Source organism: Parus major, chromosome 15 (assembly GCF_001522545.3).
Source record: "Parus major isolate Abel chromosome 15, Parus_major1.1, whole genome shotgun sequence".
In the NCBI taxonomy this organism is placed as follows: Eukaryota; Metazoa; Chordata; class Aves; order Passeriformes; family Paridae; genus Parus; species Parus major.
Window position 1 is genome coordinate 10,100,230 of NC_031784.1, and position 27,882 is coordinate 10,128,111.

General features: G+C 39.1%; 1 protein-coding gene across 10 annotated transcripts in view; it reads right to left on the reverse strand.

Annotated features, from left to right (window-relative positions):
* CIT (citron rho-interacting serine/threonine kinase) overlaps positions 1-27,882 on the reverse strand; it is a 69,402-nt gene that overhangs the window by 39,268 nt on the left and 2,252 nt on the right. For 6 of the 10 annotated variants that reach the window (XM_015643902.3, XM_015643909.3, XM_015643905.3 and 3 more), the window contains exons 4-16: positions 27,001-27,176; positions 26,015-26,116; positions 25,674-25,816; positions 24,723-24,816; positions 23,155-23,358; positions 22,458-22,611; positions 14,917-15,097; positions 7,806-7,911; positions 6,790-6,933; positions 5,346-5,465; positions 1,663-1,833; positions 1,361-1,420; positions 767-820 (exon numbers count right to left, since the gene is read on the reverse strand). In XM_015643902.3, coding sequence (XP_015499388.1) covers positions 767-820; positions 1,361-1,420; positions 1,663-1,833; positions 5,346-5,465; positions 6,790-6,933; positions 7,806-7,911; positions 14,917-15,097; positions 22,458-22,611; positions 23,155-23,358; positions 24,723-24,816; positions 25,674-25,816; positions 26,015-26,116; positions 27,001-27,176 — 1,709 coding nt within the window. The remainder of the gene's footprint in view (positions 1-766; positions 821-1,360; positions 1,421-1,662; positions 1,834-5,345; positions 5,466-6,789; positions 6,934-7,805; positions 7,912-14,916; positions 15,098-22,457; positions 22,612-23,154; positions 23,359-24,722; positions 24,817-25,673; positions 25,817-26,014; positions 26,117-27,000; positions 27,177-27,882) is intronic. The other 4 variants (XM_015643907.3, XM_015643903.3, XM_015643906.3 and 1 more) reach the window with 1 other exon arrangement.

The following is a 27,882-nucleotide window of genomic DNA, read 5'->3' on the forward strand; positions in this document are numbered from 1 at the left end:
GCAGGTAGAAAAGGAGACAGGATTAAAACATGATTGTTTTGAAATATTTAAGTTCTATTTATATGGAGTTTTTGCCTACATATTCCTGATCATTAACCCTTAAAATAGCCCTCTCTCAGCAGGTACCAAGTTTGAAAAGCTCAATCAGGGGATTATTATGACAACCCCTTTCTTTCCTGCTGAAGGATTCCAGTAAGAGAAGTTCCCTGACTGTTCATACAGTGACACTTCAAGTGCCAGACTGACCAAGACAGCAAATCTTAGATATTCTACCCTACTTTCAGCAGACATTGATAAGGTGTTTTAATTCTCTTGTGAATCTTTATCATTCAACATTTTCTCTGTGAAGAATCTGTGAAGAACTGAAGTGTGAAATGATTAAAGCAGATTAATACTGGGAGACTAAAGCAAGTCCATGTGTTTTACTAGTGAGCTAAAACCAGCTGAACCCTTCTCTGGAAGCAAGGGAGCAGTGCAGTGTCCAGAGCATACCCAAACAGGCCTTTAAATGAGAATTTCTTTACACTACTCCAGTTCTGACTCAGCTTCATTTGCAAAAATAAACACTGTTGACATGTCTCAAGAGCCAAAAGCATATTGAGAGCACCAGTGATTTCAGATACCAGTTCCCACCCCCTTTTCCTTATCATCCCCCATGCTATGACTAATTCTATTTTTGAGGGTAAAACAAAGTGCATCCCTCCTCTTCATTAAGGTTTCACTGGGAAATCTTGTGAAAAACTCACTTTCACCACCCAGTCGTTACCTTTGTCAGCTTTTCCTGAAGCTCCTGGATTTTGGCCTGCTGCTCTGTATTGATCTATAGTTAGATAAAAGATGGAGGGAAAGAGTCAAAATCAAAGAGGAGAAAACACTCTTTGCTTATTATATCATATTTGTTTTAATTTGTTTCCCAAAAATCTTGGTTTTCCCCCGTAATTCCAACACACCAAAACACTCCTTGGCAAATCCATTCCCATTTTGCTAACTTCCAGGTGATTTAATATTTTGGTTACCAGGAAGATTGTTCAGTGTGAGAACACTCAGAATTCTTTTTGCTTTTTATTTGCTGTTCTTTCTGAGTAAAGAAAACCCTGCTGTATCCCCAACCTGACTCCAAGCTCGGATGACACATCCAAGGCTGTCTTGCCTGGCTTCTCAACACAATCCGTTAAGAACAGGTTATCCAGAGACAGCTTTATATCAAATCAGAGAGAACAGTGAATCACACCAAGATGTCTTAAAACATAAAATGAAAGGGGGTGGGGGCTGTGAAGCCATGCATGTCACTGACTAGCCAGACATTCTAAATGAAATGAAAGAGCCAGGAAGCAAAATCTAGGACACTGAAGTAACATACCTTTTCCAGTTTGGTATACAACTCTCCTGCCTCATTTTTCCCTTGATCTTTAACCTGTAACTTAAATATAAAGTACATGAAAATCTCAGGAAAATCTAGACTTCTATCCAGTCATCACCTCATGCAATTTAAACATCAGCAGTTACACAAAGTATAAATCACATCATGAAAAACATGTTGTGTTAGTTGTACCGACCACGCTTATCTTTGAAGGGCACACCCACAACTTGTGTGTGCATGTGTCAAACAGCACTAGATATTCCAGCAAGCCTCAGCCCCCTCTCCCATGAAGCCTAAACTACCTTTTGCAGCTTGTTGTGGCATTCGGCAGCTTTACGTTTGAATTCCTCAGCTGCCAGGCGGGACTCCCTCAACTCTGACTCGTAGAGATCGCTGCGCCTGCGAGCCGAGATCAGATCCTCTTCCAGCTGATTCATCATCAGCCTCATTTCTTCTACTTGAGCTTGGTATTCCTGTAGTTGGGGTGGAAGGGAAGGAGAAGGGATTACAGTTTAGATGCAACAGGGGAAATGCTTGGAGCAGCAGATTCCAGAATACTGACTGCAGGCAAGAGATGCATTTAAGAGCATGTAGAAGAAAAGTAAAAGTACAAAGTAAAACAGTAAAAACTAACTAAAATAAAATCCATGGTGTTCTGGTTTGAGTCTTGCCACTTTCAACTCAATACCTCAAAGTCAAAACATTGACTTTTTGAGAGTGCAGGAACACATACATACATCTACATACAAATGATAAAAATTACTTACATTTCTAATCTCTGAAACAGAAATGTGCCTTTGAGATGATGTCTCTACTAAATGCCCAGATGCTCCCTCAAGATCTATTTTCTCAGGCTGATAACATGACAGTTATCACAGATCTGCACAGCTTGGGTAAAAGGAAAGAAGGAGAAGCAGAGGGGTAGCACACTGTGGCTTGCAGCCATCAGCTACTTTCTCCTGACCGAGTTAAAAAGGATCACACTGCTCAGTATGGGAGACAACCTAAAATCAAATATTATCTTAGAAAAACTATCTAAAACTCACATTGCTCATAGAAGGTATTTGCCTAAACAGGCAGAAATAAAGATTCCCCATGTAGGAGACTACAAGACAGGGCATTTGGATGGGGAAGGTGGGAGAAGATAAGAACATTTGAACTGACTATCTCAATGAGACTGAGAACTCAAACTGAAGAGTTCAAATGAGAGATTGCTTCACATATCTTCACTGGAAGAAAATAATTTAATTATGTTTAGCATTTACTAAGTCCTGCAAACATGCATTTTATAAAAAAAAAAAAAATACACCAAAAAGCCCTCTCCAAAATCAAAGTATTTTTTACAAAGCTGAGAACAAGCAGAAAACATGCACATCAAGAGTTTGGAACAAAGATTGTGAAGGACTGACAGTGGGGGAGTCTATCTTTCTTTCCATTTTATTATCTTACAGTATGCCTGACTACCCCCATATTCAGAAGAGTAACTGTCTCGTGACAGAATCAGGTTTGTCATCGCTCCCTCCAGACAGGCAGCTGCCTTCAGCTCAATGAGGGACTGCATGAGCACTGACCCTCATGCCAGCCCCTCATTCTCCAGCCTGGAGAGCTTATGCAGCTATTGAAAGAAGCCAGGCCTTTAGCAGATTGCTTTACTGTCCCTTACAGGGAGCAAAGAATGGCTCTTTGGCTTGTAATCCCAAAATTGGTTCTCCACTTTGTATGCCAGGCAGGGACCTACTCTTTCCAGTTCATCTCCTATGGAAGGGTGATCTTTATTTTCTTGCTGGAAAGAATCAGAGTTTTTTTCTAATAACTACGCATGTATTAACTCAAATATTCTTTACATACAAATACACTTCTGAACAAAAAAGGCAGAACAGTTTGAAGGAATAAATGTTCTGCTCAGAAATCATGATTTGTTTAGACTTCCTAAAATACTGGGATTTTATATCAGCAAACACTTGACCAAAGAATTACAGGTATGACAATAGTTGCCACTGTGACAATGAGCGTTTGGGAAGGGAGGAGAATGGGGAGGGAAAGAAGAAGAAAAAGAGGAGATAATTAGTAATATTTCAGGTTTTCTTGTTTCATCACATTTGCAAGACTGTCTTTGAGTAAGTCCCAAGATCAGGTCAGAGGAACAGGCCACACCATTCAAGGCAACACAGAACAAACCTCTGGGATATGCATTAGTCAGAGTTTTAAAATACCATGAGGTATTTAAGTGCAGATTACTAGACAAGTTGAGGGCATGTACCTGAAGCAAATCACATCAGGGAACTACAAAGAAATGAGTGGGGCTTTCAGAAAAGTACAGATTCTGATTTGTTGCAAGTTTTCCTGTTAGTACAGCTCTTCATCAAATAACAACCAGAGCACAGGCGTAGTTAAAACAAAAAAACAAAACAAAACAAAACAAAAACCAAACACACATCCCAAGCAAACAAAAAACCCCACAAACCCACCATGCTCTTCTATCCAAGTACCTGAGGTTAAGTTGAACCTACAGCCTCACCCTGAAAATATCAAATGCCTAATTATTGGGTTTTGAAGATTCTGATTTGCTGTTGATTCGACTCATTCTCTCTCAAGCCTCAGGTTTCCAACAGCAAAGCTTGAAGGGGCTTTTCCAACTCCCAGTTCCCTCTAACTTAAAAATCATGGTCCAAGTCTTTAAGGGCCAAGATCCACTGCTCATATGAGTCAGCACAAATCTCACAGCATTTCTTTCAGCAAGGTTCTTGCACACGTGTTTCATGGAGCTCAGAAGGCCACCACAGACATGAAAATCTGCAGGATTCATTTGTTGAACTAAGCAGCCTCTTTATGTCATTGTGAATCTTCACAAGCCAAATTAAGAGATTCTGGGACAAAGCGTTTGATTAAAAATTACTTGCATTATGTTTCCTCTGTTACATGTGTCTGTACTGCCTAAGAATCTATGGATATTTAAAATCATCAAAAATGTTCCCCATTTCAGTATTTAAAGCAACTTTGCTAGTAAAGCACCAGAAGAGAGAGCAGGGAGCTTTAGATCCCTTGTATTACATAAAACAACCACCCAGAAGAATGCTGGGGAAGTCTATGGAGACCAGCTACATCCAGAGGGTTGGGTTTGCATTTCATTACTTTTTACATAAGAGCTACTCATGTCTGGAGAATTATTACCAAGGTTTCTGGGCTTCCTTGTCTCAGAGACTTTGAAATGAGTCAGTTAATGTTTGTAAAGTGCTTTGAAGATGAAAACCAACAGATAATTACAAAGAATTGTTTGAGTGCTATAGCAAATTTGAATTTCTTTTTCTCAATGCAGCATGTTGCTGTTAATTCATAAAACTGAATGGGTTCTTCTTTGCAATGGCCAAATCTGTCACAATGTTTTCATTTAATTTTGACATTTTTTTCTTATGAGCAACTATGTCAATTAATGATTTTTCAACATTCTTTGGGTGGAAAATGAAATTATTAATTTCTACTTCTCAAATAGATCAAATCATGAAAAGAGCAGTTAGGCAACATACATTCTATTTTGAAATGCTATTAAGCATTTTAAATGGTAAGATAAAGAAAAAAAATTAAAAAAATAATAAAACAACAGAAAATTCAGATAGCTCAGTTCTCTCCCAGGTGAAGATTCATTAACTTGTGAAATTTCCATACCTTAACCATTTAAAATGGATAGGTCATTTCTAGTGCAGTATGTTACTAAAGCATTGTGCCTTTCTCTTGAACTGATTGTATAGACAAAGTACTTTCAGGACTAGGAACAGAAAACGTGAAGTTTGGAGTTTGTGCTTACTTGCAAAATACACAAGTGGAATTCTGTTGTTTCCTGTACTGTTCGGGAACCCCTGTGAAATCACACAGCTTGGGAGTTATCACAGCCTATCAACACCGAGCGTAATCCTGGCAGCAGAGCTAGAATATGCCAAGAATGCCTATTTGTGGGCAGCCACTCTGCTCCCCAAAGAAGCAGGAATACCTGTTCTTTGATCTCTTGCAGTTTTCGGCTTTGCTCTCTGATATCATGAAGTAGCTGTAGTGCCTTATCATCTTCCTGAGACACCTCCATCCGTGCCTGCTCCAGGCTTCGCTTTAAGCTCTGCAGAAAGCAAAATGTTCAATACATAGGCTTTGGTTTCTCAAATGGTTGTATAATGAAGATCTTTAGTTACACAAATGCCTCCTTGACTGCAGTGAGGCATCAAAAAATGGAGGCACCAATGATGGAACTCTAATGAAATTCATGGCCAGTGCTGCTCCTATCTGAACAGAAGCAGCCCATTTTACAAACACTGTTTACTCAGCTTAAATCTTAGTTCAAATCTCCACTCCCTTACATCAGGTTTAGAGACAGAAACCAAACACAGACCACAAAAGGCATCCATTATTGACAGCATTTATCTATATTTTATCCAGCACTATTAATTCACAACCTAGATACAATCCTTCAACTCCATGTTACTTACATTTTTCTTGCTGCTGGTAAGTGAGTCAAACGCTTTAATCATTGTTAAATTTCTATTAGAAACAGAAGAGCTGAGTCTGTAGCTCACTATGTGCCTTACCTCCAAATTTGGAGTCACCAGTGGAGTGGTACTCCTATTAACTGTTATTCATCAACAGAAAGATACAAATTGAATTTTATTTCTTTACCTAGTAGCATTAAGTATAGGAAAATCACTTGGCCCCATTTTAAGATGTCCTTCCCAACAAACCAAGACATCAGAAATGGTTTTCAATTCTCTGGAACCGAGTATTAGCTGCATTTTTGTTCTTGGTACAAGAGAGGAAACATAATTGTGCATCTAACTGAAAATACAGAGACTATCAAATAGAATGAAAATATCCTCACTGGAATACTGCCAATGACAACTGGGCAGACATTCCAGCTCTCATGAAAAATGAACTTTGAAGACATGGTTTTACAGCCTCATTTTTATATTCTACCTGAAAAATAGCACCTGTCCTAGATCCTCCCTGACACTGTGCTGGGGAACGGGATCGGTCTGAACCCAGGACACCACAGATGGAGACAACACCACTGCTTCCTAATCCTATTTGTTCTTGAAGATTGCTGTCTAGGCACTGATTAGGCCCCATCCTCTTCCAGCTAAGAAACCTTCAAGAAGCACAACCCAGGCATGTTCTAGCACAGCCAGTAAGACAAACATCACAAAGAGTTTCAGCAAGACCAGGACAGTAGTCACTCCTGCATGATCTAAGCACATGACCATGAAACAACATCTGAATAAAACTACCAATCAAGCTTTTGCAAACACTTCAGGGCTCCATGTTCAACAGATATCCTCTGACATAGCATTTTCTCTCCATCAAATACCCCACTGAAAGCATGATGGAAGAGAAAGACAAAGACCACCAGATTTCAGGCCTTCAGAGCTGAAAGGACTGGTGTAAGGGCTCACACTGCATTCTGTGATATAGGTGGCCAGGTCCTGCTCCAGGAGGGATCGCTGGGTCTCAGAGGCTTTCAGTTCCACCTCCTTTTGGCTAAGTACAGCCTCCACCTCTGACACTCTCCGGTGCAACCGCGTCATTTCCTGCTCCATCTGCAATAAATATCAAGAGGTTATAAAGAGGGGCTTCAAAAGCTTTGTTAACTGCTACTTTCAGAGCTCTCTTTGTAAGGAATGTGTCTCCAAGAGACTTCTAGCTATGTTTCTCCAAATGGTGTTTAAATTCCGATACCATTGTCTCTGCTCCAGGAATGCACAGTTCTTCTTAAGGACAAAGTAGTAAGTCTAAGTCACCCCATTCATTCAAGCTGCTTGTTCATATTCAGTCATTCTTCGAACCCCAGTTAGCAAAGAAGACACAATCATTTTTCACCTGACTTGCAGAGATGGATCACTTTAACCTTATCCCAAATCCATGCTGGACCAGAAGATGGTTTCCCCCCATCTCCTTGTCAGGAGCAAATGGTCAAATCCAGAACCGAGCAAGGAGAAAAATAATGGAACTCTCATAAAAGTCTCAAAACAAGCAGTAAGTGTTAAAAGACTCCACCAGGTTCCCTTTATTGGAGCACAGCAACTGTTACAAGACGTTCACCATAAGCAGTGACGTGACAACAGTTATATAAGCAGGAGCTGATGAGTGAGGAAGAGCCCTCAGAACAGTACTGCTGTAATGTGTGTCTGATGAAGAGGCAGGGCCTGCAGGAAGAAGCAGTCGTCTGTGGCACGCTGAGAAAAGCACTGTTTAAAATCCAGAGCCGCTTCTTGTTAAGTTAAAAGTATCTACAGCAACAGCATGGCCTAAATTCATCTCCCTTTGTACTGGACAGGAGGCCACCTCTCTGAAGGAAAAGCACTTTGCCCACCACGAGTCTGGATGATCAGCAGCATCTGACAGATCCCTGGACATAGAGTGGTTGCAGATTCCTGGAGCAATGGGTGTGGCCAATCGCATAAATAAATACCTTGTGACACTTGTCCTGGGCGTCTTGGAGTTCTTTGCTCTTGAGAAGAAGTGTCTTTTCCATGGAGCTGACCTTGGCTGGGGAATCCACACTTGAAAAAACAGATCTAAAAGAGCAAAGCCAAACAGCACGTGAATATGGGCAAAAGGTACAGAAATCTGATTTATGCAGCCTCTGTAAAGTCATTGGGTACTTACTTATTCCAGGATAAAAGAAATGTGATTGTGCAGCAATCACAGCCTAACAGCCATCATTGCAGATCAAACGTACCATAAAAGCTAATGACAGTACATCATTATTAAATAATCCACGTGTGCTTCTAGTTACAATATTAATATTTTCCATCAGTGGCTATGTCAGAGTGCAAAACAGTAAATCACAGCAGCAGTTTTGCATGATTTGTAGGGAATTGTAGGTGCAACAAAAACAGAGCATAAAGTCAACGCAACCATTTGGAAAGAGAACAAATTTTCAGAGAAATGCTTTTTATTTGGTACTTTATTTTTAAACAGGTTTTTAAATTATCATTGAAGTATAAAAGCCCTACAAACTTCAACATGTCATAATCTGCACCACAGGAAGAAGAATTTAATATCCTTAGTTACATTCTGTGAATCAAAATTGAAACTTCCCTAACCCAATTCATATGATCCCTACAAACCCAATCAATATCAATATGATTAGTCACACTGCAGAACTTCAGAGTTCCACTTAGAAGTATTTTTTTTTTCCCTGAGATACAACTGTACTGTTCAAAACAATTTGACTTCAGAAACCTGGGGAAAATATTTACTTGTTCTTAAGCTTTCTGTCTAATTGGGACTCAGCATTTAAGAAGTTTACCGTTCACGTTAGTTTAAATTTATTTTAGAAAAGGATAGGAAGCCACCTGATGTTTAGGAGCATATTTTTAGTGCTTTGCACAGTCTTAAATATGCAACCTGCAACCAAAAAATTAAGTACACACATCAAAACACAATTTTAAAAATCACCTTCTCCCTCGCATAAAATGATTCAGACTAGAGGCTCGAGCAGTTAATGATGGAAGCAGTGATAACTGATAGATGAAAACGCAGCAGTACAATGAAGGTGCTAATAAAAGATCACACAGGCTGCCCACACGTTGCTTTCTGCTTCTCCTGGCCACAGTTTGGTGTGCAGCCAGTTATCCCCACGGAGAGAAAGGAGCTTTGAGCAGCTCTCTGCATAGAGCCAGACACCCACACACAGCAGCACAGGCTCCTTCCTCTCAACACCAAGAAAAGTTTCATTCCATCACCACCATTTTCTGAGAAAAATCTACTCCTTAATCCAACTGGATATGCAGCAGAGGCACAGAAAGATATACATGGATTTTTACAAAAATGCAGCAACATTTCTGTGTCAAACAGATCTTCAGCACCACCACCTTGAGCAGTGATTAGGCAACACAGTTTTAGTATCAGCAAACAAGCACAGCAAAATCCACCAATGCTGCCTTGAAAGGTCAGATATTAATATATTTCTTCAGAAACCTGATATGGAAAAACTTAGAAGAAAGAAGCCTGCATGCCAATGATAAAGATATGATCAGGACTTACAAAAAAAAAATAAAATATTTTAAATTAATGCTTTTATACAGCATTCCTTTAGCCCTGGTCCAATCAATCTGATCCGTCAAATTACCATATTTAAAAATCAATTTATAAAGCGTGTCTATACTCCTACAGAGAAAAAGCAACCATCTGAGAAAGATGCATATTAAATCCCATAACAGCTGGGTGTACAAACAAGGCTAAAAATGAATAGTTGAGAAAAGCAGTCTAAAAATACAAATTAAAGCTCACATTAACTAAAAAAGACACTAAGGAATCTGCTTTCAAATGTTAATCAAATATATGTAAATAGCTGCAAATATGTACTGAGACAAATCTGAAAATCTTCTTATAATAAAAATTTAGTTTTACAGGTCTGAACTGTATTGGCTAAAGCAGTCTTTTTTTTTTAAATTATAGTTTCAATCTTAACCATCACTTTTTTACTTCCGTTCTTTTCAGATCTGAGGTATTACCTAAGAAAACTCTAGCCAGTTCTCACAGAGCTAGTTTTATTTGTGTCTTCTATTCCACCTCCCCAAAGGAGCTAATTTTATTCATCATTTTTGCTTGTTTATTTTATTTGCTATTAAAAGAATCAGAGCCTAATATTAACAGGCACTATTTTACATTTCAAAAATTTCTCATGGTGAGCGAGCTGAAAGCATCCCCAAGCACTGCAAGGCAAGCAGGAACAGGAGGGATTCAGGGAAGGAAATGAAGAGCTCTTCAAAAGGTAGGTGGTTCAGCCAGGTGGGATGGGATGGAACAGGGCACAGGAGACTGCCCAAGTTTGGATTTCATGAGGTGACTGCACAGGGAGCTGCTCCTCAGGGTTGCTGTTGGCTTTATAAGAGGAGAGAAGGCTGCAGACAGATAAAAGTACAATCTTTCTTCCCCATCCCTGTCCAAAGAGAGGAAAAAAATCCTTAAAAATATATGTGCTGGTGACACGATGATTCTCCTGCCATGGAAACCGTACCTCTGATCCCCAAGGGAAGCTGATCTCAGCACTGGACACACAGTTTTTAGGAGACATGCTCTCCCAGTAATTCTTTCCTGTGTACAAATTGTATTAGAACAACTTCCTGAACATCCATACAACCTTCAAAGTATCAGAAAGGGGCAGACAGAGGAAGTCAAGAGAAATGGAATACTGGCTAATCTAATAAGCCTTGTCATGGTGAGAGAAGCTCTCAACAGAGCATGACAAGGTGGAAAATACCCACATTTCTGGGGCACTTATATTCTTCCTCAGTCAGCATCATTGCAGAAATTAAACACACACAATCCAACATCAAAAGCCATGATGCAAAGCTATCATTCAGGCTGGGACCATCTTTGAGTATTTCATTTAATTAACTGCTACATCTGGATCAATTCTCTTAGTACAACAGAGTAGTTTCTGCTGTTTCCTCTCAAGTGTGAAAAAAAAGATTAACAAAAGGTAACCAGCTCCATCAACAAGAAAATTGCAACAAAAGATTAAAAAAAATCCCAAAGCCAAGTCTAGAGTACCAAGCTCTCAATAGCACTGGCTGTTCCAATTTACTCTCCAGACAAGCAGTGCCTGCATGACTAAAAGCCAAGTTAACTTAGAGCTGACTAGTGATTTCACAGCTAGATCAGCAGCAGCCTCAACCAGCAGAACGAGCAGAATCGGTGCTGGTTGTGTAAAAGCTCCTCCAGTCCTAACGTGGCTGAGATGAAGAAGAAGAAAGCATTGGCATGGGAAAAGCTCCGAGCTGATTCTTGGTCTCCAACTTGTACCTTGTGCATCCCATCACACCTTGGAACTTCCTGTGTCCTTTTCTGCCACTGTCCTAAACCCCCAACTCACCTGTGCTTCTTCCTTCTCACAACAATTGGCACCATCTGTCCTAATCCTGGCCCCCACACAACATGCTGATAATCTCATCCCCCATCCCTCATGCTTTATTCCTTTTAGCATTATACTCATCTGTACCTTCCACCCCCTCGTAAATGCTTGCACAGGCCTAAAAAAAACCAACCAAAAACAAACAGTGATACCATCAATCTGTGAATAGAGCTTGCTGAAGCAAAGCATATTTTTGGTATGCTCATCCTGTGCTTCCTCTTTCATCTATCTTTGGTGAAAGAGCTTACCAGAACCCAACAAACTGTTGGAAGAAATCAGTAGAAATCCTTCTTTTTGGAGGAATGGCCCATTTTAACTGTCAGTATTTTATAATGACAGTCATGAATCCATATCAAATTTTTAAATTAAAAAAACCTCAACCCCAGTAACCCAAAACAAAGCAGAAAACAAAATCCTAGAAATCTTGAGAAACGCCATTTCTTAAGACCTTACAGAGAGAACACAGGCAGGCAAAAATATGCATAATAAACTATTTTTTAATTAGGCATTTATTTTTTATTAGGTATTTTGATATATTTTATTTGGTATTTATTTTTATTAGGCACTAATTTTATTAGGTATTTATTTTTATTAGGCAGTTTGGTATATTTGGCTAGCCCTGGATTTATAACATATTTATCTTATGCTTCTGCTCGTCACCTGCAAAGGACAAAAACAATTTTCTTTCACCACTTGATGCATATTTTTGGCAGCTAAGGGTTTCTGTCACTTGTTCTAAGCACTGGAGATCAGCCATGGTTAGGGACAGGAAGTAAGGTGGGGCTGGCTTTTAATGGAATTAAACTCTTGGTTGCCTCTTATCTTGTCACAGTCACACGCTTGCAGCCAAACCAGCAGCCAGATTTGCAGTCAGACAGGCTTTTCTCCCCCACATCCAGAATTCAGAGGCCATGATGAGAGAAAGAGTTAGCTGGTCCTTCTCTGCAGCCTCAGCCCAGCTCTCCTAAGCACAGATTTACTTAAACACTTGGCTGGTACAGGAACCCATGACTTAAGCAATGCCCTTGATTTCTCCTGATTGCTTCCTATGACACATTATTGCTGTGCCTTTTGCATTTTTGTAGTCTCACATTTGTCAGAGGGACACAAATTCTTCTCAAATCTCATGGTATGGGGCAGCAGACAGAGCACTGTAATTCAAAGGACCCTTTTAACTACACATCAACCATGTAATTTCTGGCAACAGGTCTAAGTGACTTAGGCAAACCCTTCTAGCCTGAAGTCATTGGGAGAGTGGAAAAGAGAACTTCTGCTGTTCTCCTTCTGTCCTTCTTTTTCAGCTGCCTTTTCTCTGAAGTATTTGAAATTCCCAGTTAAGCCATAGCTTCTTACTGTCCAGTGGATAAGGGCAAAAGCATAACCCTCCCCTTCACAGTTTGAGAGCCCCAGATCAAAAGTGCTGAAAGTTTCAAGGACCTTGTCACTGGCACTCTGCAGTTGCCCAGCCTTACTGTGAGCAGCACTAGAGGGTTGGTGCTGCAGACAGGAAAACAGATCTGCATCACTTAGCAACCAAAAGGTTAGACTTTCACATGAAAGATTTTTAAAATAAATTCTGGACTGGTAAACTTAATGACTTAGGACCTTGCAGAGAAGGCATCCCAAGATTCACAAGAGATAAGCCCCCTCCACGCTTTACTGTTCTTCATCTAAGAATTTGATATTCAAAGCAGTGAGGAGAGAAACAGTACTGTATTTCTTCAAGTAAAACATACACCAGACAATATCTTATAAGAAGTTATCTTTTGCAGTGGTATTGAGAATAAACTAATCGCTGCATTATTTAAATACACATATTTTAAAGTCTCCATAAGGGCTTTGCCATACTTAAATCACCTTATTAGAACAAAAGGCAATTATTTACTGCCAAAAATAAGTACATTTATGGAGAGCTCACTCAAGAAAAAAAAACGTTAAGATCTACTCATATTAAAATTATTTGGGAGAAAATTAAATATGACTTTCTGTTCCAGTTTAAGAAAAAACAAGCCATACCAAACAGAAATTTTACTTCAGTCGAAATTTCTGCAGAGGACATTAATCTCTATATTCGTTTGCTATACCTCTTCTCACCTATTCCCAAAATTCAATTGTAACTTCCATATGCATTTTCGGTACCAGCTCCACAGAGAAAGCACCTCAGTCCATCTGCTTCAGCTCTCTCAGCCTCCAGCACAGTTACACCACTGCTCTGAGACTTTACCCCACACTCCTCTTCAGTTCTAGTCCTGGGCCCAATTACATACATGTTTTTACCACACATATATGGTCACTATCGAGGCTTTTCTGACTGCTACCTGAATGGCCACACAGACCTGGTACACAGATTGCAGTTCCCCAGGCAGACAAGATAACAGCCTAAGTTATCTCACTTCTGAATTAAGACAGATTTTAACCCCAGGTATCTACAGATCTAACATTCCATCCTGCTGACAATATTAGATCATTTCACCAAAAGAGCACGTTCTGGGGTTTTATATCCTCTCCCTTCCTTCCTCTTTTGCCATAAAAGCAACTCTACTGAGAAGGGGCAGCCAAAGATCCCCTTTTTATTTCTGGCATAACCATCATATAACCTTGATTCACAGTGTGAGGAAGATCAAAGATGTCAACAGTATCACCGAATTCAGTGACAAGCTTACTGCAGAGCAACTATCACAACCAATATGAAACAAAATGAAACTCAATTAAGACAGATTGACAACGAAGTCCCTGAAGGGAGCAAACCAGCAGCAGGGAATGAGGGTTGACATGAAAACACAGTGCATTGAGTCACTAACCCAGCCAAAGCCACTGCATTCCTGAGAGGCCTCCTGGTCCTGAGCTAAGGACTTCCCAACTTAACACCCTGCACTAATACTTTTTCAATAGCTCTGTCATCAGAAACCAACCACCCACCACATCAAATGGTTTATATCACACTACTTATATTCTTCTTTTTCTCTGACTCAGTTCTCCCAGAAATCATGTTTTCTTTCCATGGAAAGCCATTTCTCTGAGGTCTTTACATCCCTCCACACACACAGCCACTGCATATTTTATCTGAATCTCCAGTCTCTGAACACACAACACAGCAATGTCCAGTCCTCCTATTTAACTTGACCCAGCAGCACAGAGCCAGCTGCCATGCAGCTCCTTCCCTTGCTCACTGACCCATCACTGCTCATTCCCAGGTTAGTGGAGATCCTTTTCTATGGATCACTGATTCAGCCTTACACATTCCCAGCACTTGGTGCCCACTCTCTGACCCAATGAAATAACACCATCCCCTTCTTCCATCTCTGAACTCCTCAGTATTCTCCTCCTTGCAGGGATCTGCAGTACCAGAAATGCAATCACCTACTGCTCTCTGCTTAACAGCAACAACTAATTCAAACTATTTGAACTACAATTTTAATAATAACTGGTTTAGAATGAATCTTTCCATCCCATTTCCTCCCCCTCATCCCAGAAATAATCAGAGAACAGGAGGACATGCACAAGACACACCAGCAACAGATAAAGCCCGAATCTGGCAGCTTCCCTACAGCAGAGTACAGTTAAAACAGCTTTTCCTCACACACACACCATCCTCTCTGTAACAAACCTTCCCATTTTTCCAGCAGTCCTGTCCACCTGAGCAATAATTTCTACTTACTCTGATCTGAGTATCCCCAAAGCCTTGCTGAATGAAAACCCCACAAACGGCAAATCTTCCCCCGAGAATCCTGCTGGGTTCAACTGCCGCGTAGAGGATAAAACCCGCGAATTCTTCTCTGGTTCATCAAAATTTGAGGTGTCATCATCAGACTTGAGAGTAGGAACGAAGGGGGGAGGAGCTGGTGGAAAAAAAAGCAAGAAGAAAAGACAAAATTCAGCTACAGTTCACTCTGCAACAGTCCCACTCATTCAGTGCTTGCAATGGCACTGCAGCTCCTGCTTTTAATCTTGCTAACACAAGCAGACTGAGCTGCTGCTCTCAAAGCGTATTACAGCAACAAGAGATTAACCCCTGAGCTGCCAACATGGCTACCACTCTGCAGGCACAGCATCTCCCACACTGATCAAACTGGGATTTAGCTTGGGCATTTGGACATTCTGGGGTTTAGGGAGTTTTTTTCAGGGTAAGATGTTGGGTTTTTTAACACATAAATAATTAAATCAAAGCACCAGGCTAAGAAAATCATTATTGTAATATAGCCAGAAGCCTGTCAGTTCTGATTCATCTGGAAAAGGAAAATGTCTCCAACCTGTCCAATTAGTGACACTACCTGAGAAAGAAGCCTGATCCTCTGCTAGTCAGCTAAGGGATATTTCTTACCCTCTAACACTAACAAGAATCTTCCCAGCATGGGTTTCTAATCAACAGCAAACTGGTCTTTCTCCTGGAAGGTTCTAATAAACTACAGCCACTAAAATCTCACTGGTCTTTGGGAAAAGAAGATTGATTTTATTTCTCTAAATGAGCATCCTTAAGATCTGGAACTCTTGCCGGGACACCACTGCAGTCTGGCTCTGATACAATCAGCTCTGAAGAGAGGTATAAATAGCAGGAATTACAATGTATTTCTTACTATAATTTCTAAATTGGTACCACTTAACTTGCTAAGCAGTTGTTTAATTTCAGATGATTTTCTCGTGCTTGCTTTGGTTTAATTAACCTAAGGAACAAAAGGACAAGTTCTTCTCGGTGATGTGCAGCACCCAAGCTACCTGCTGGCTCGGCTGTGTGGGGGAAAGGAATGAATGCAGAAGCCCTGCTGTGCAATCCCAACCTCATTAAATCACGTTTTTAACCTTTATTTATTTATTTCATCACTCGGGTCCCCACTCATTGCAACTCTGAGATTAGCAAAGGAGAGACAGCTCCTCAGCCAGCAGCTAGAACAGCCCATTGTCACCAGCTGATGGAAGTGGAGTGTGCTAAAACCGTTACCATGGATCCAGTACGGATCTCCTGTCGCTGAAGGGCTGATGAGGACTGAAGGACCGGGAAAAAACATTCCAACCCCTGCAGTGCAGGCTCCCTGCTCCCGAGTCCCCGCATGCCGGCTTTAACCCTACCTGCCTGCGGCGTGCCAGCCGCTGCTGCCCGTGAGTGGCAGGGGCACAGCGAGTCACGGCTGGAGGCGCTGGCTCCCTCTAGGCTGCCAAAGCCTTCCAGTGCCTGCCTTCAACTCTCCATCCCTCGCTGGAACTACCCACCAGCCCAGCGGTAACAGGCAGGAAAAAAAAATAAATAAAGAATCTGTCTGCATCAACTGCCAATTCCCAACTGCATGCGCAGGCTTTGGGAGCAGCTCCCTGAAGAGCCATCCTGACGCTGCTCCCAAGCAGGGAAGTGAGAAGAAATTCCACGAAGCAGATGCTGCCCATGTACAGTAGTTCTGAGTACATTAGAATGAGATAAATGGGGAAAATATACAAATTAAATAGGTTCTGTAGTAAGCAGTATCAGCCTACTGGAGCTTACCAGCTCCAGAACATTTAAAATGTGTATGTCAGTATCACAAATTTATTAATGTCTTCCATTTTATTTGATATAATAAAAATATATAATGCTGATATTTATGCACCATAAACATAGTTTTGAAATATAGATTGTTGACTGGAATATGTCTTTCCTTCTAAAATTCATTTAATGTCAGGGTAATGTCCAACTGCTCTTACATATACTCTTAATGATTTAAAACAGAAGTAACAGAAAAGAATTTGTAAGCATATCATCTTTAATGCAAAGGTAAGCCCAAAGTTGTAGTTAATTCACAGCAGAAGAGGATCAGTTCAGGATTAATATTTTTTAGTTTCAGGACCTTTGCTGAAAGAACTCGGTGCTTTTTCTCACAGAAAGGGGTGCTGTGGGAATTTTAACACTGTTTTTGAAGGCAGATACTGTCTGTGAGTTAAAGTAATAGAGAAAACAGCAAACTCTTCATCTGCTAAAGTCTAGAAGGTTTTTAAAGAGGTAGCAAAAACCAACTTAGCTGCCTTTTTATAATGGTACAAGCACCCTGTTCTGTACTCTCCAGAGCCTGACAGATGACTTCATCTCTGAAAGAGAGATCTTAAGCCTTACTTTCCACCATAAATTAGCAAAGAAGATATTAAGAGTCATCTTTAACCACTTGCAATTTAAAAAGAAGGTTGTTCCTCTTACCAACAATAAGAATTGCTTCTCAAACCACAGGCATAAAAGAAAATATCATTTAACTATGCATGCACATAAAAAGATGAAAAAGGACTCAGTGGGGGAACAATGGATGCACAAAGATAAAACTGAATGTGAGACAGAGCAAACCTTCAGGGCTGGTGGGAAACTAGTTTAAAGAGCAAAATGTTTTACACTACAGCTTCCTCTAATGTTTAATAAAATATGAGAACAAAGAACAGAAATTGTGAATACTAGATTAAAATATAATGAAAAGACCCTTTGCCCTCTATTCTGCATTCACTAAAATAACTGTCCAAAATCTCTGCCACCCTGCAGTATAACTTTGTTACAATATTTGTATCAAGAAATAGTAGCAACTAAAGAGAAAACTTGGCACAGTCATTTGACAAAAACACCTCTAGATGATAAGTAGTTCTGAACTTGTCAACAGTGGCTGAAAATGAGAAGCAGAACTTCTGAAGAAGTTTAAGCATGCTCAATAAAAAAATCACTTAGGGGTAAGAGGGAATAAGTTGTTTTTTTTAAAAAAAGGCACTAGATCCACTCTGTCTGATGTTGCTAATTATTTGGTAGCTTCTTCATAGATTTTTTTTACCTCAGACTAAGGAGTCCTGTATCTGATGTCCAAAATATCCACAGAATAAACAGAGTAGTCTTGTAAAACCAATCTAAAACAGACAAGCACTTTTGTTGTCAAATGTGGGTCACACGATGGCATAATCTCTAAGTTATTATTTCTTGCATAAAATCAGAAAGCTGTCACACAACTATAGCATTTTCAGAACAAGATGAAGACTGGTGAATGCAAATACATTGATGTGCTTATCAACTGCTTCTTTAAAGGGAAGGATCCTTCAGCAGAGGTCCAGATAAGCCTCTGAGAAATAAATGTGAGCATCATGCCATCACATCTGACAAGGTGAAAAATTTGCACTTTTCTCAGGCTCACCCAAAAGGGAGGCAAAGGTATTACTCAAAAAGACAGTAAACCCAGTGCTTCTACTCACACAAAGTGGTTGGGTACAAAGAGCTCCTTTTGTCTCCAACACGTTACAATGAACGTACATGTTCTGTTTACCATTTAAAGTATCTTGTGGAGAACTGCTTGTTTTAAAAAAGCCAATTCCTTGCCTAGATACATCCCCACTTGTGGAAGGATGTAACCCTCTTCCATCTGTTCCAAAGAATGACTTTCAGAGGAAAAGGGGGTGTTGTAGGTTGCTAAGTTTAAGGGAAAAAAAAAAAAAAAAAAAAGAAAAAATGAAAAAGAAAAAGGAAAAATCCAAAACCACCACACATATTCCAGTACTTTAATCAACTTATCATTAAGATTAGATAAAATGTCTCCTATGGAAAAGAAGCTTTTTTTTTAATTTTTTTTTTTAACTCTTCCCTCAGTGTGTGTATTTATGACTGGTACAAAGAACATCGCCATAACCAGGTCTTTCCATCCTTTCAAAATATTTTCATGCAAATTCAGAAAAGAGAGACTGCATTTCCCCTGGGACAGTGAAAGACTCAACTGAAATAGAAAACTTAAAGGCAATACAGAATGTTTCTTAAGGATAAAAATGTGACTCTTCTTGATCTACAAGGTGATCTATAAATTCTTTCTGAGGAAAGGCATCCACATAGCCTTTTTAAATAGGTTAGGCATTCCTCTTCCTCAGGCTCTAACAGACCTATTTGAGAAAGTGTTATGAAAGAAAAATAGACAATTCCACTGATGAAATTAAAGGAAATTTTCGCTAAGACCACTCATAAAAAAGGCATTGTGCTAGTTCCAGCCTATCTATACAATATTATCTTAACACCAGTACTGTTTTGTCAGGACAATGATCCAACACATCCATTTCTATTAATAAAAGTGATTTCCAATCTGTAATTGAAGTGATCTCCACTTCAAGAAACAAGTCAACACATTTTTCTGAAGACAAGAATTTAAATGAAACACCACAATGTGTAACTGTTAACATCCTGAATGACAATGTGGTGTTCATAAGTGTCTTGGACTTACAGATAATGAGATTTGGGTCCTACCTGTTTAATAGCAGAAAACAGATTAAAAATCAGTCTTTAATGCTTTCTCAAGTTCTTCTGTTTGCATGAGACATTAACTCCTGTCTTTTAACATATGTATAATTTCCATGTGCAAGTCCAAATATGCCATTCCATATTCAAGACCTCCTGGACTGTAGTTACCAAGCAATTCTTAAAATGAAAGGTTTTTCATGATGTACACATATTGCTCAGGTAAGAATTAAAGTTTTCTGACCATCTCCCAGCTAGATATCAACAAGTAGATTTTTGATTCCAAATTTAAAAGGTGATGCAGTTTAAGGATGTCAAATAACCAAAGACAACCAACAAAATCCCCAAATTATACAGAATATAGCCTTGTTGCTGATAACTCAAGTATGTAATTCCCCATTCTCTACCTCTGATTTTAGATTCTTTTTAGGTACTCAAATGGTTCTGTTATCAACTTTCCCATGAAATACCTGATCATTTAGCAGAAACACAGATAAAAAATATGTTTATTTCAGGTAAATAAATTGCAAAATATTCTGAAAAATTCTTCAATAAATGAACACAAACTTTTGAAAGTTCTGCTTCATTTTATTTTTGGGGAGGATGTGTGGTGGTATCTGTTTCAGGGTGGGGTTTTTTTTTAATAAGCTTTAGAAGTCATTAAATAGCTGAAAACCAACAGAGAGCAGAATCTATAAGGGTGTTTCAGTACAATACTCCAATGAAGGGGAAAAATCACCTGTTGAGACAAATTCAGATAAACCTGACCTTAGGTTTAATGGTTTGATTCTGTTTTTGTAACTTAAGAGCTGCTTATACAGACACACATTACTTGGACCCAGGGGAAGTTGGGAGCTTTTTTTAGAGGCAATGATCTTTTGGAAAGGGGTTTACTAAAAAGTCAAGTGTTTCATGGGTTACCATAACAACAAAATGTAAAACTGAAAAGCCCCTTAATGACACATTCTTAACCAAAATCGGTGCATAAAGAATGGCTATCCTGGAGCTCCCAGCATGATAATTAAATACCTGCCAGGCAAAGGTACCAGTTTTTTTCCCTACCTTGCCCAGACTGAAATAGAAATTACATCACTGCCCTTAGAGACTATAGGAAAGTCTGACTATACTGACACAGAGTTTGTTTAACAGTTGTGGAATCAGAAAGTCATTTTATTTGGCAAAGGCTTTAGGATCACCCAGTCCCAACACTTCATAACCTTAAAGTCTCTGACCAGATTAACTTGAGGGAGTGATATTCTTTAAAGTAAATCTAAATCCTATGACCTCTTCCATCACCCATCTTCTCAAGCTGCCATTGCTCCAGATAGACACCACTATCAGCAGAGGTCAAGATTACAAAGAAACATTTAGCTTTTAGATAGCCCAGGTCAAACTTGACCCAGGTTTTGATCAGAATGACAGCAACAGTGCTCAGAAAAACCAGCACAGGGAGAACCACTATAGAGAGCAAAGCAATAGGTGATACATTGGATTTGCTGCTTAAAGCACAGAGACTGCTGTGTTTTGTGCTAGTTACAGCAGGGCTTTATCAAGTATGAGGAATAACAACAAAGTGAGGGGTCAAAACTGCATGAATCCTCACAGTAGGTAGGTGTGGATATTACAGAGAACGATGCAATCTGCTGGCCAGCTGCAGACAGAAACAGGATTTTTAAAATCCCAAATGATTATTCCAACATTATAACCACACTGGGGCTGCCTACTGGCTTGTCCATCACCTCTGTCACACGAATTGGCAAAATGCTCCCTTAACTCATGCAGCTGTGTGAATACAGGCAATTGCCAAGGAGACATTAGAACATATGCTCAGATGTCATTCTTCTTTCTGTATCTGAGATAATATGACAAATGCAACACCAAATTCAGGACCAGAAACTGGTGGCTTAGTCAGGGCTCTGGGGAGAGAAGGCAGAGAGCACTGGGAAATGTATGTTAAAGTGATGAAAAGGGCTTGAGGCTCAATGGCTCTCAAAGGGCAGAAACAATGGAATTTAACAGAACAGCAGCTCCACAAGTTCAAAATTAATGAATCAACAGAAAAGTGAGCAAACAGTCTGTGGAGCTGACAGCTGAAGTGCTGAGATAGTCATCAAAAGTAGAAGCACTGGCTTAGCAATTTATCATGGAAAATGGAGCACAATCATTCCCTTACAGCATAATTGATAAAAAACATAAGGCAGACATGTTGCTCACCCAGATAATCTTACAGTCCAAATAATTTAAAATACTTTCCAACACAATCAAATCCCCATACAGAGATCACTGATGAACTGTGAAATATTTGCTTTGGCCATGGAGCTGGTGCCTCAGTACTTCCAAATACCAAATTCCATTGCTTACATAATATTATAAACAGTTTTCTGCATAGAGAATTATCTGGTTCACTGGTTTTATTCTATTCCTGGTTGAATGAACAGATTTTTGACCAAAAAAAGAGTAGTAATACATTATCCCCATTGACTTTGACAAAAAGCTCCAATGGCCCTATGGCCACAGGCATTTCATCACCTACTGGAACTACAAAAAATAAACCAACCTTAAATAAAGTTGGTTCACAAGTAACAAAAGATTAATCTGAAGATACAGCAACAAGAAAAGATGAAGCCAAAGTTAAGCAAACTGAGGTGAGAAAGGCCTGAAAAAAACATACTGATGCCTTTTAATCTGAGGAAGGACATGGAAAGGACCATTTTGATTTTCTAGACTAGTTCCTGCAGTAATATGGCAATTGCATCAGAAATTCATATGGAGTTCAATAAAACTTCCTCTTACCTTACAGTTTTCACCTGAGATGTTAACATAGCCTTTGCAAAAACAAAAATGAGCTGTTTCATTAAAAATACCTGCTCCAGGAATCAGTCCTGTTTTATTATGAATAATTCAGATCAAACACGCTTAAATACTCTTTGTACAGATTTTCCCATTACCAAAAAAAACCCAGAAATTGTTTATAAATACATCTTTATTCTACTTACAATTACGGATATTGTTCCAGTCAATTTTGGAAAAAAATGGATGGCAGCAGAGATCCTCATAACCCAGCCTTTCCTTCTGCCCACAGAGCAGGCTCTGGATCAGGTCAAGAAAGTCACTGCTAACTTTCACATCCTCTGGGAACTTCAGAAATCTCTGCATTAGAAAGAAATGGATTTCTGCTCAGTAGGAAAACAGGCTCAGAACAGGAAGATTAAGTTTCATTATTCTGAGATATGTCAGGTACAAAGGATGAATATTTATAGCACACAAATAAAAGCATGGTGCATTTTATCCAAGTAGGCTTTTATATGCATTTACTGCAGCAAAGATAAGAACACAGGAACAACCATTCCCACCCAGGCAAATGGTATCCCAGGTCACCATCTTATGCTGAACAATGGCACACATAAATGGAAGAGTAAAACAAAGACACTTCCCCAGAAAATTCTCACAAATTTCCAAGGGTTTGTGGCTTAGGATTTTTTGCATCAGGGATGATGACACCTGTCACAAAAAATAACTTGATACCTATAATAAATAACCTATAATACAGAGACATATAAATACAACACAGTGCATATATTCCAAACATGTTATGAACACAACAAAGTAAGAGACATCCATAAGTTTTTATGTAAAGCTAAGAAAAACAGCCTTTAGTTACAGCCTTTTTACTTGAGAACAGGAAAGCTCTACCTGGAAGTTCATGATGTTATTGAAAGTTTTTGCTGAAGTGCCTTCAGTGAAGGGAGTCCTTCCATAAATCATTTCATAGGCAATGACTCCAAGGGACCACCAGTCACACTCAGGGCCGTAGGAGGCTTTGCCATCCCCAGCCAACCCTGTCAGCATCTCTGGTGCCATGTAGTCAGGAGTGCCCACAGGGAGCCTGGCATTGACCTAGGAGCAAAGATAAACCAAGTGAAATTACAGCACTTCCTGTTCAATGGATCTTCATAATGAAACAAAGGTTTTATTCCCCCACACCCCCCCCCTTTTTTTTTTTTAAATGAGTAATAATTTTCAGCCCTCCAATTGAATTTTAAGAAAGTAATTTTAAGCAAAGCTGTTTAGCAAATAAGCACCAGGTTAAGGAAACTGCTGATAAAACAAACAAAGCGAGCTATTTGGTATAAAGAATCAAATTATCAGAGCTAATTGTTACTGTAAAGTACAAACTGCTAAAGCAGAAAAGCAGCACCCCAAAAAGCACAGAAATACTAAACTGATGTTTAAAACAGCAAACATACTCTGCTTTAACTAGTGTTAACAGTATAAGCATCATAGCTGAAATTTCAAAAATGGTCAAGTTCAGACATAAATATTTCCTGCCTCATTACATTCTATGTCACCCTTACCTTTTTGCCTAGTGTTTATGATCAGCAAAGCACTAATATTTGAATTTTTGGACCACTTAGAAAAGGTAATTTAGGAGCCAATGCTGCAATCATTTTTGTACTGAGTGGCATAAAGAATTAAACAAAACAGCAGGCAGGCTAACACAAAAACCTGTGAGTGACTGAAGAGATAATGTGAAGAAGAAAATTAAAAGGAAAATACAATGCAGAGAAGCACTGAAAATGTAAGAGCAGGGAAAACAGGATATTAAGAATCACATTACAAAGAAAATGTTATGGAAAAATAAAAATTGTAAAACAAGACAGAAATATGGTACAGAACTTCATGTTCTCACTTAGATACATTTAAATTTTAAAAATTTTCACTGGAAGTTGTATGCAGTTAACAAAACTTACAAGCAACTTATAAAAAACTCCACTGATTTAGATTTGATGCAGTACTTTCTGGTGAGTGAAGCCCAGAATATTTAAATGTGACTCATTTTGATCAAGAGCTCCCCAGTATTCAAATTTATGTCACCTTATTTACAACAGGCACAATTTTCATTCCAACTATAAATCCACATCCTCTTTAAACACAGCATTGAGCAGCTGTAAGAACCTGTAGAAATATGATTTTGTATCACAGTGCAACACCATGAGAAAGCAGACTTACCTTTACCTTTCTTCTGTGTTAATATTTTAATAAGCAAATATGTATCTGCTGAGGGCTGCAAAAGATACTTGAGCTCATGCTTGAAAAGCCATTCACAAATGGAAAAATACAATTGTGAATAGATTCCATAGTGAACAAGAACAGCAGAAGAGAGAAGAGCAAGGTGTAATCAAAGAACAGATACCAAGTTAGTTCTCCCTTTTCAACTGGACTATCCAAACAAGCCACAAAGATTAAATCTACATTATTACCGTTTTGTTTACTGTCATTTTGGCAGCTGACCCAAAGTCCACCAGTTTAACGTGTCCTGTTCGGTCAATAAGAACATTCTCTGGTTTGATATCCCTGTAAACCAGAAGAAAGCAATCAGAACCTTTCCAGACCATTTTCTACTGTCACATCCAGGTAACAGGACATCTCTATTCAGCTATACTCAACCTCATACATTAAGTCTTTCAAGTGGGAGTCTTTTCCCAACAGTTGCACTTTTTCCAAGCAAATATCAAATATTATAGTTCCCCTTATTTCATAGAAGGTTAATAATTGTTGACAGCAGATAAAAAGGGAAGATGATTTTGCCCCTTGACCACATTGTAACTGAGTTCAGTAAAGTATTCTGTAGTTTTTCTCCTAAACTCTCTCACAACTTGCTCTGCACATCTTCCAAATTCAGCCAAGTGACCTTGCACTAAGAAAGCCACAGCCCATGCTCTGAGTGCAGTCACTACAAACTCTTGGAACATAAAATACTTCCTAACATTTCCACACCCTCAGAATGGAATAATTTTTTTAAATATCAATATGATTTGAAAATGCACACAGTAACAGTCTCCAAGCCTTGAGAGAAAACTGTGATATTTAACTACTCCAACATCCTATACTGCACTGGTCACCAATCAGCACACAACATTGTTAACAATTACATTAATTTCCCATAGTATTTGGTGCCAAAAGCAGCAATCCATGGAAAAAATTTAAATTTTTTTATAGTGCAACATTAAGGCTTCTTTTTACTAAGCCTCCAGAAAAATATATGTAACAATCCTTTCTTGATATTGGTCTGAACTTTACATCAAAGTTAATGCCTTGAGCTACAATTATAGCTGGGAGTCTGATTAATTTTCTAATTTTGTCTTCTGGCACAGCATGTGAAATACTGAAAGAGGACAGAATATGGAAGTACCAAAGCAACCTTTACGTACCGGTGGACATAACCCATCTGATGGACACTGTGAATGGCCAAAACCAACTCTGCAAGGTAAAACTGCACCATATTCTCGTCCAGTTGGTCCTCATATCTGTTTAAGAGTGACAGCAAATCCCCTCCAGGCTGGTATTCCATCACCTACATACCATTTTAAAGGAATAGATATACAAGATAGTTCATTCAACTCCCCAGTAAGACACTGGGCACATATCAAACAGTGCTATGCAACAGAGGAAAATTTACAGAAAACAAGCACATTTCAACTATCACATTGTTCTTTAGTAAACCAACAACAATGGTGTTCAATAGAGGAGAAAATCAGAGACTAGGCATTACCAAGTAGAGATTTTTCTTGTCTTGAAATGCATATTGCAATTGTGGAATCCATGGACTGGTGCTCTGAGCTAATATGCTGCGTTCTTCCTCAAAAAATGACACCTACCAAAAAAGTGTTCAGTTACATCATGATGAGAGGAAGTGAGAATACATTAGAATTCCCTAGATTTAGAAAAACTTGGCACACATCATCAAAAAATTACACAGATATTATTAAGTGCTGTTTCCTGAGCAAGTGCCATGTGAGGGTAGAACCACACTTTGCTTTCTTGTCAATCTGTGCCCCAGAAAGGGTAATTTTAGTTGAGCTCCATTTCTGCTAGCCACAGACAATGCTGAGGGATATCAGAAGCAACCTTACTGCACCATGCATTGGAAACAACTGATGTAGATATTGTATAAATTCAAGAGGTTTCTCATGGAGTATCTCTGTCCTACTTGTCATCTCATGTCAGCAAAGATTAACTTCTGTTTCTCACCAAACTATGAGAACAACCTCCATTATCCCTTTTTTAAGTTTCCAAGTAACACATTTCTCAAGCAAGCGAGAGGCTCTCCATAAAAATCCAGTCACCACAGTTTGCCTTCCCACCCACTCTTGACATTCTACTTCGCTCTTTAAAATAAAATAAAAAAAAACCTTAATGAATAGATTGTCTGAAAATTCAAACCATCATCAACAAGATCAATACTGATTCAATGTTTCCGTCATCTGTTTTTCTTTTCTTATAATTAGATGGGAAGCTCTTCACAACAAGGGCCATGTTTTGGTACCTGAGGATGGCACCTCACCCAACAGACCTATAGACTGTGACAACAGCTTTTAAACACAGCAAAACTACACACAAATTTATTGCTTCACTGAAATGTAGGATGAACTTTCTCAAGATATATTTTTAACTCAGTTCTAATAATAGTGACAGAAAGGAAGTGTTCAACAAATTGCAATTTATCCTCCTACTCTCAGAACAGAAAAATATACATACGTGCTCCTGCGCCAGCAAGGACTCCTTGCTCATCACCTTCATAGCATAGACATCACCAGTGACTTTCTCTCTCACTACTTTGACATCTGCAAAGTGACCACAGCCAACCACACTCTTTACTTCAAAGTCCTTCACACTGGGTTGCAGTTCCTTTAGTTCAGCGATAGCCTCTGCATCTATAAAAATAAAATACTTATTTTTACATTTGGCAACTGGCATTTTATAAAAAAGAGACAACATCGAAACTAGGGAATAAAATTTTAAAAAGCCCCAGCAAACCAAAACCAAAAAAATCCCAACATTTAGTTCCAGATTCTCAAGAAATGTTAAATCTTTCCAGAATATGCTTCTTAAAAATAACAGCATGCATCAGAACTAGAAAAAGACTGTATCAATGCAGAGTTAAGTCTGAAATATGGTACATACAAAAGGATCAGGAAATGCTAAGACAGTTCCCATAGCAACCAAAATTCTGTCCCATTCATAACATCAGAGGCTGAGAACCTCTTTGGTTTCTAATTTCTTTCCAGCCATCCTTTATCAATACAAAGTATATTCTCTAAACTTGAGGGCTTTACCCAGCGAATTCTAGTCCAGGGGCAGGGTTTGCTCCTCTGCCTGAGGGAGGCACCAGTCTATTGTCTAACAACCAACCACAGGCAGTTATTGCAGATATTCAGCTCAAGTTTTCCACTGACTAGTTCCAGCCAGCATGCACTATGATAATCAGTCACTCACAGCAGATTGCTCTAAAAATTTTTCAAACTAGCAGAAAATTACTGTCTGCTAATAATACTGACAAACCACTGAGTGGAACTATAACAGGGGGCACAATGTTACTTGAATCAAATGTCTTTCTGCTATACCTTAATGGAAAAATTG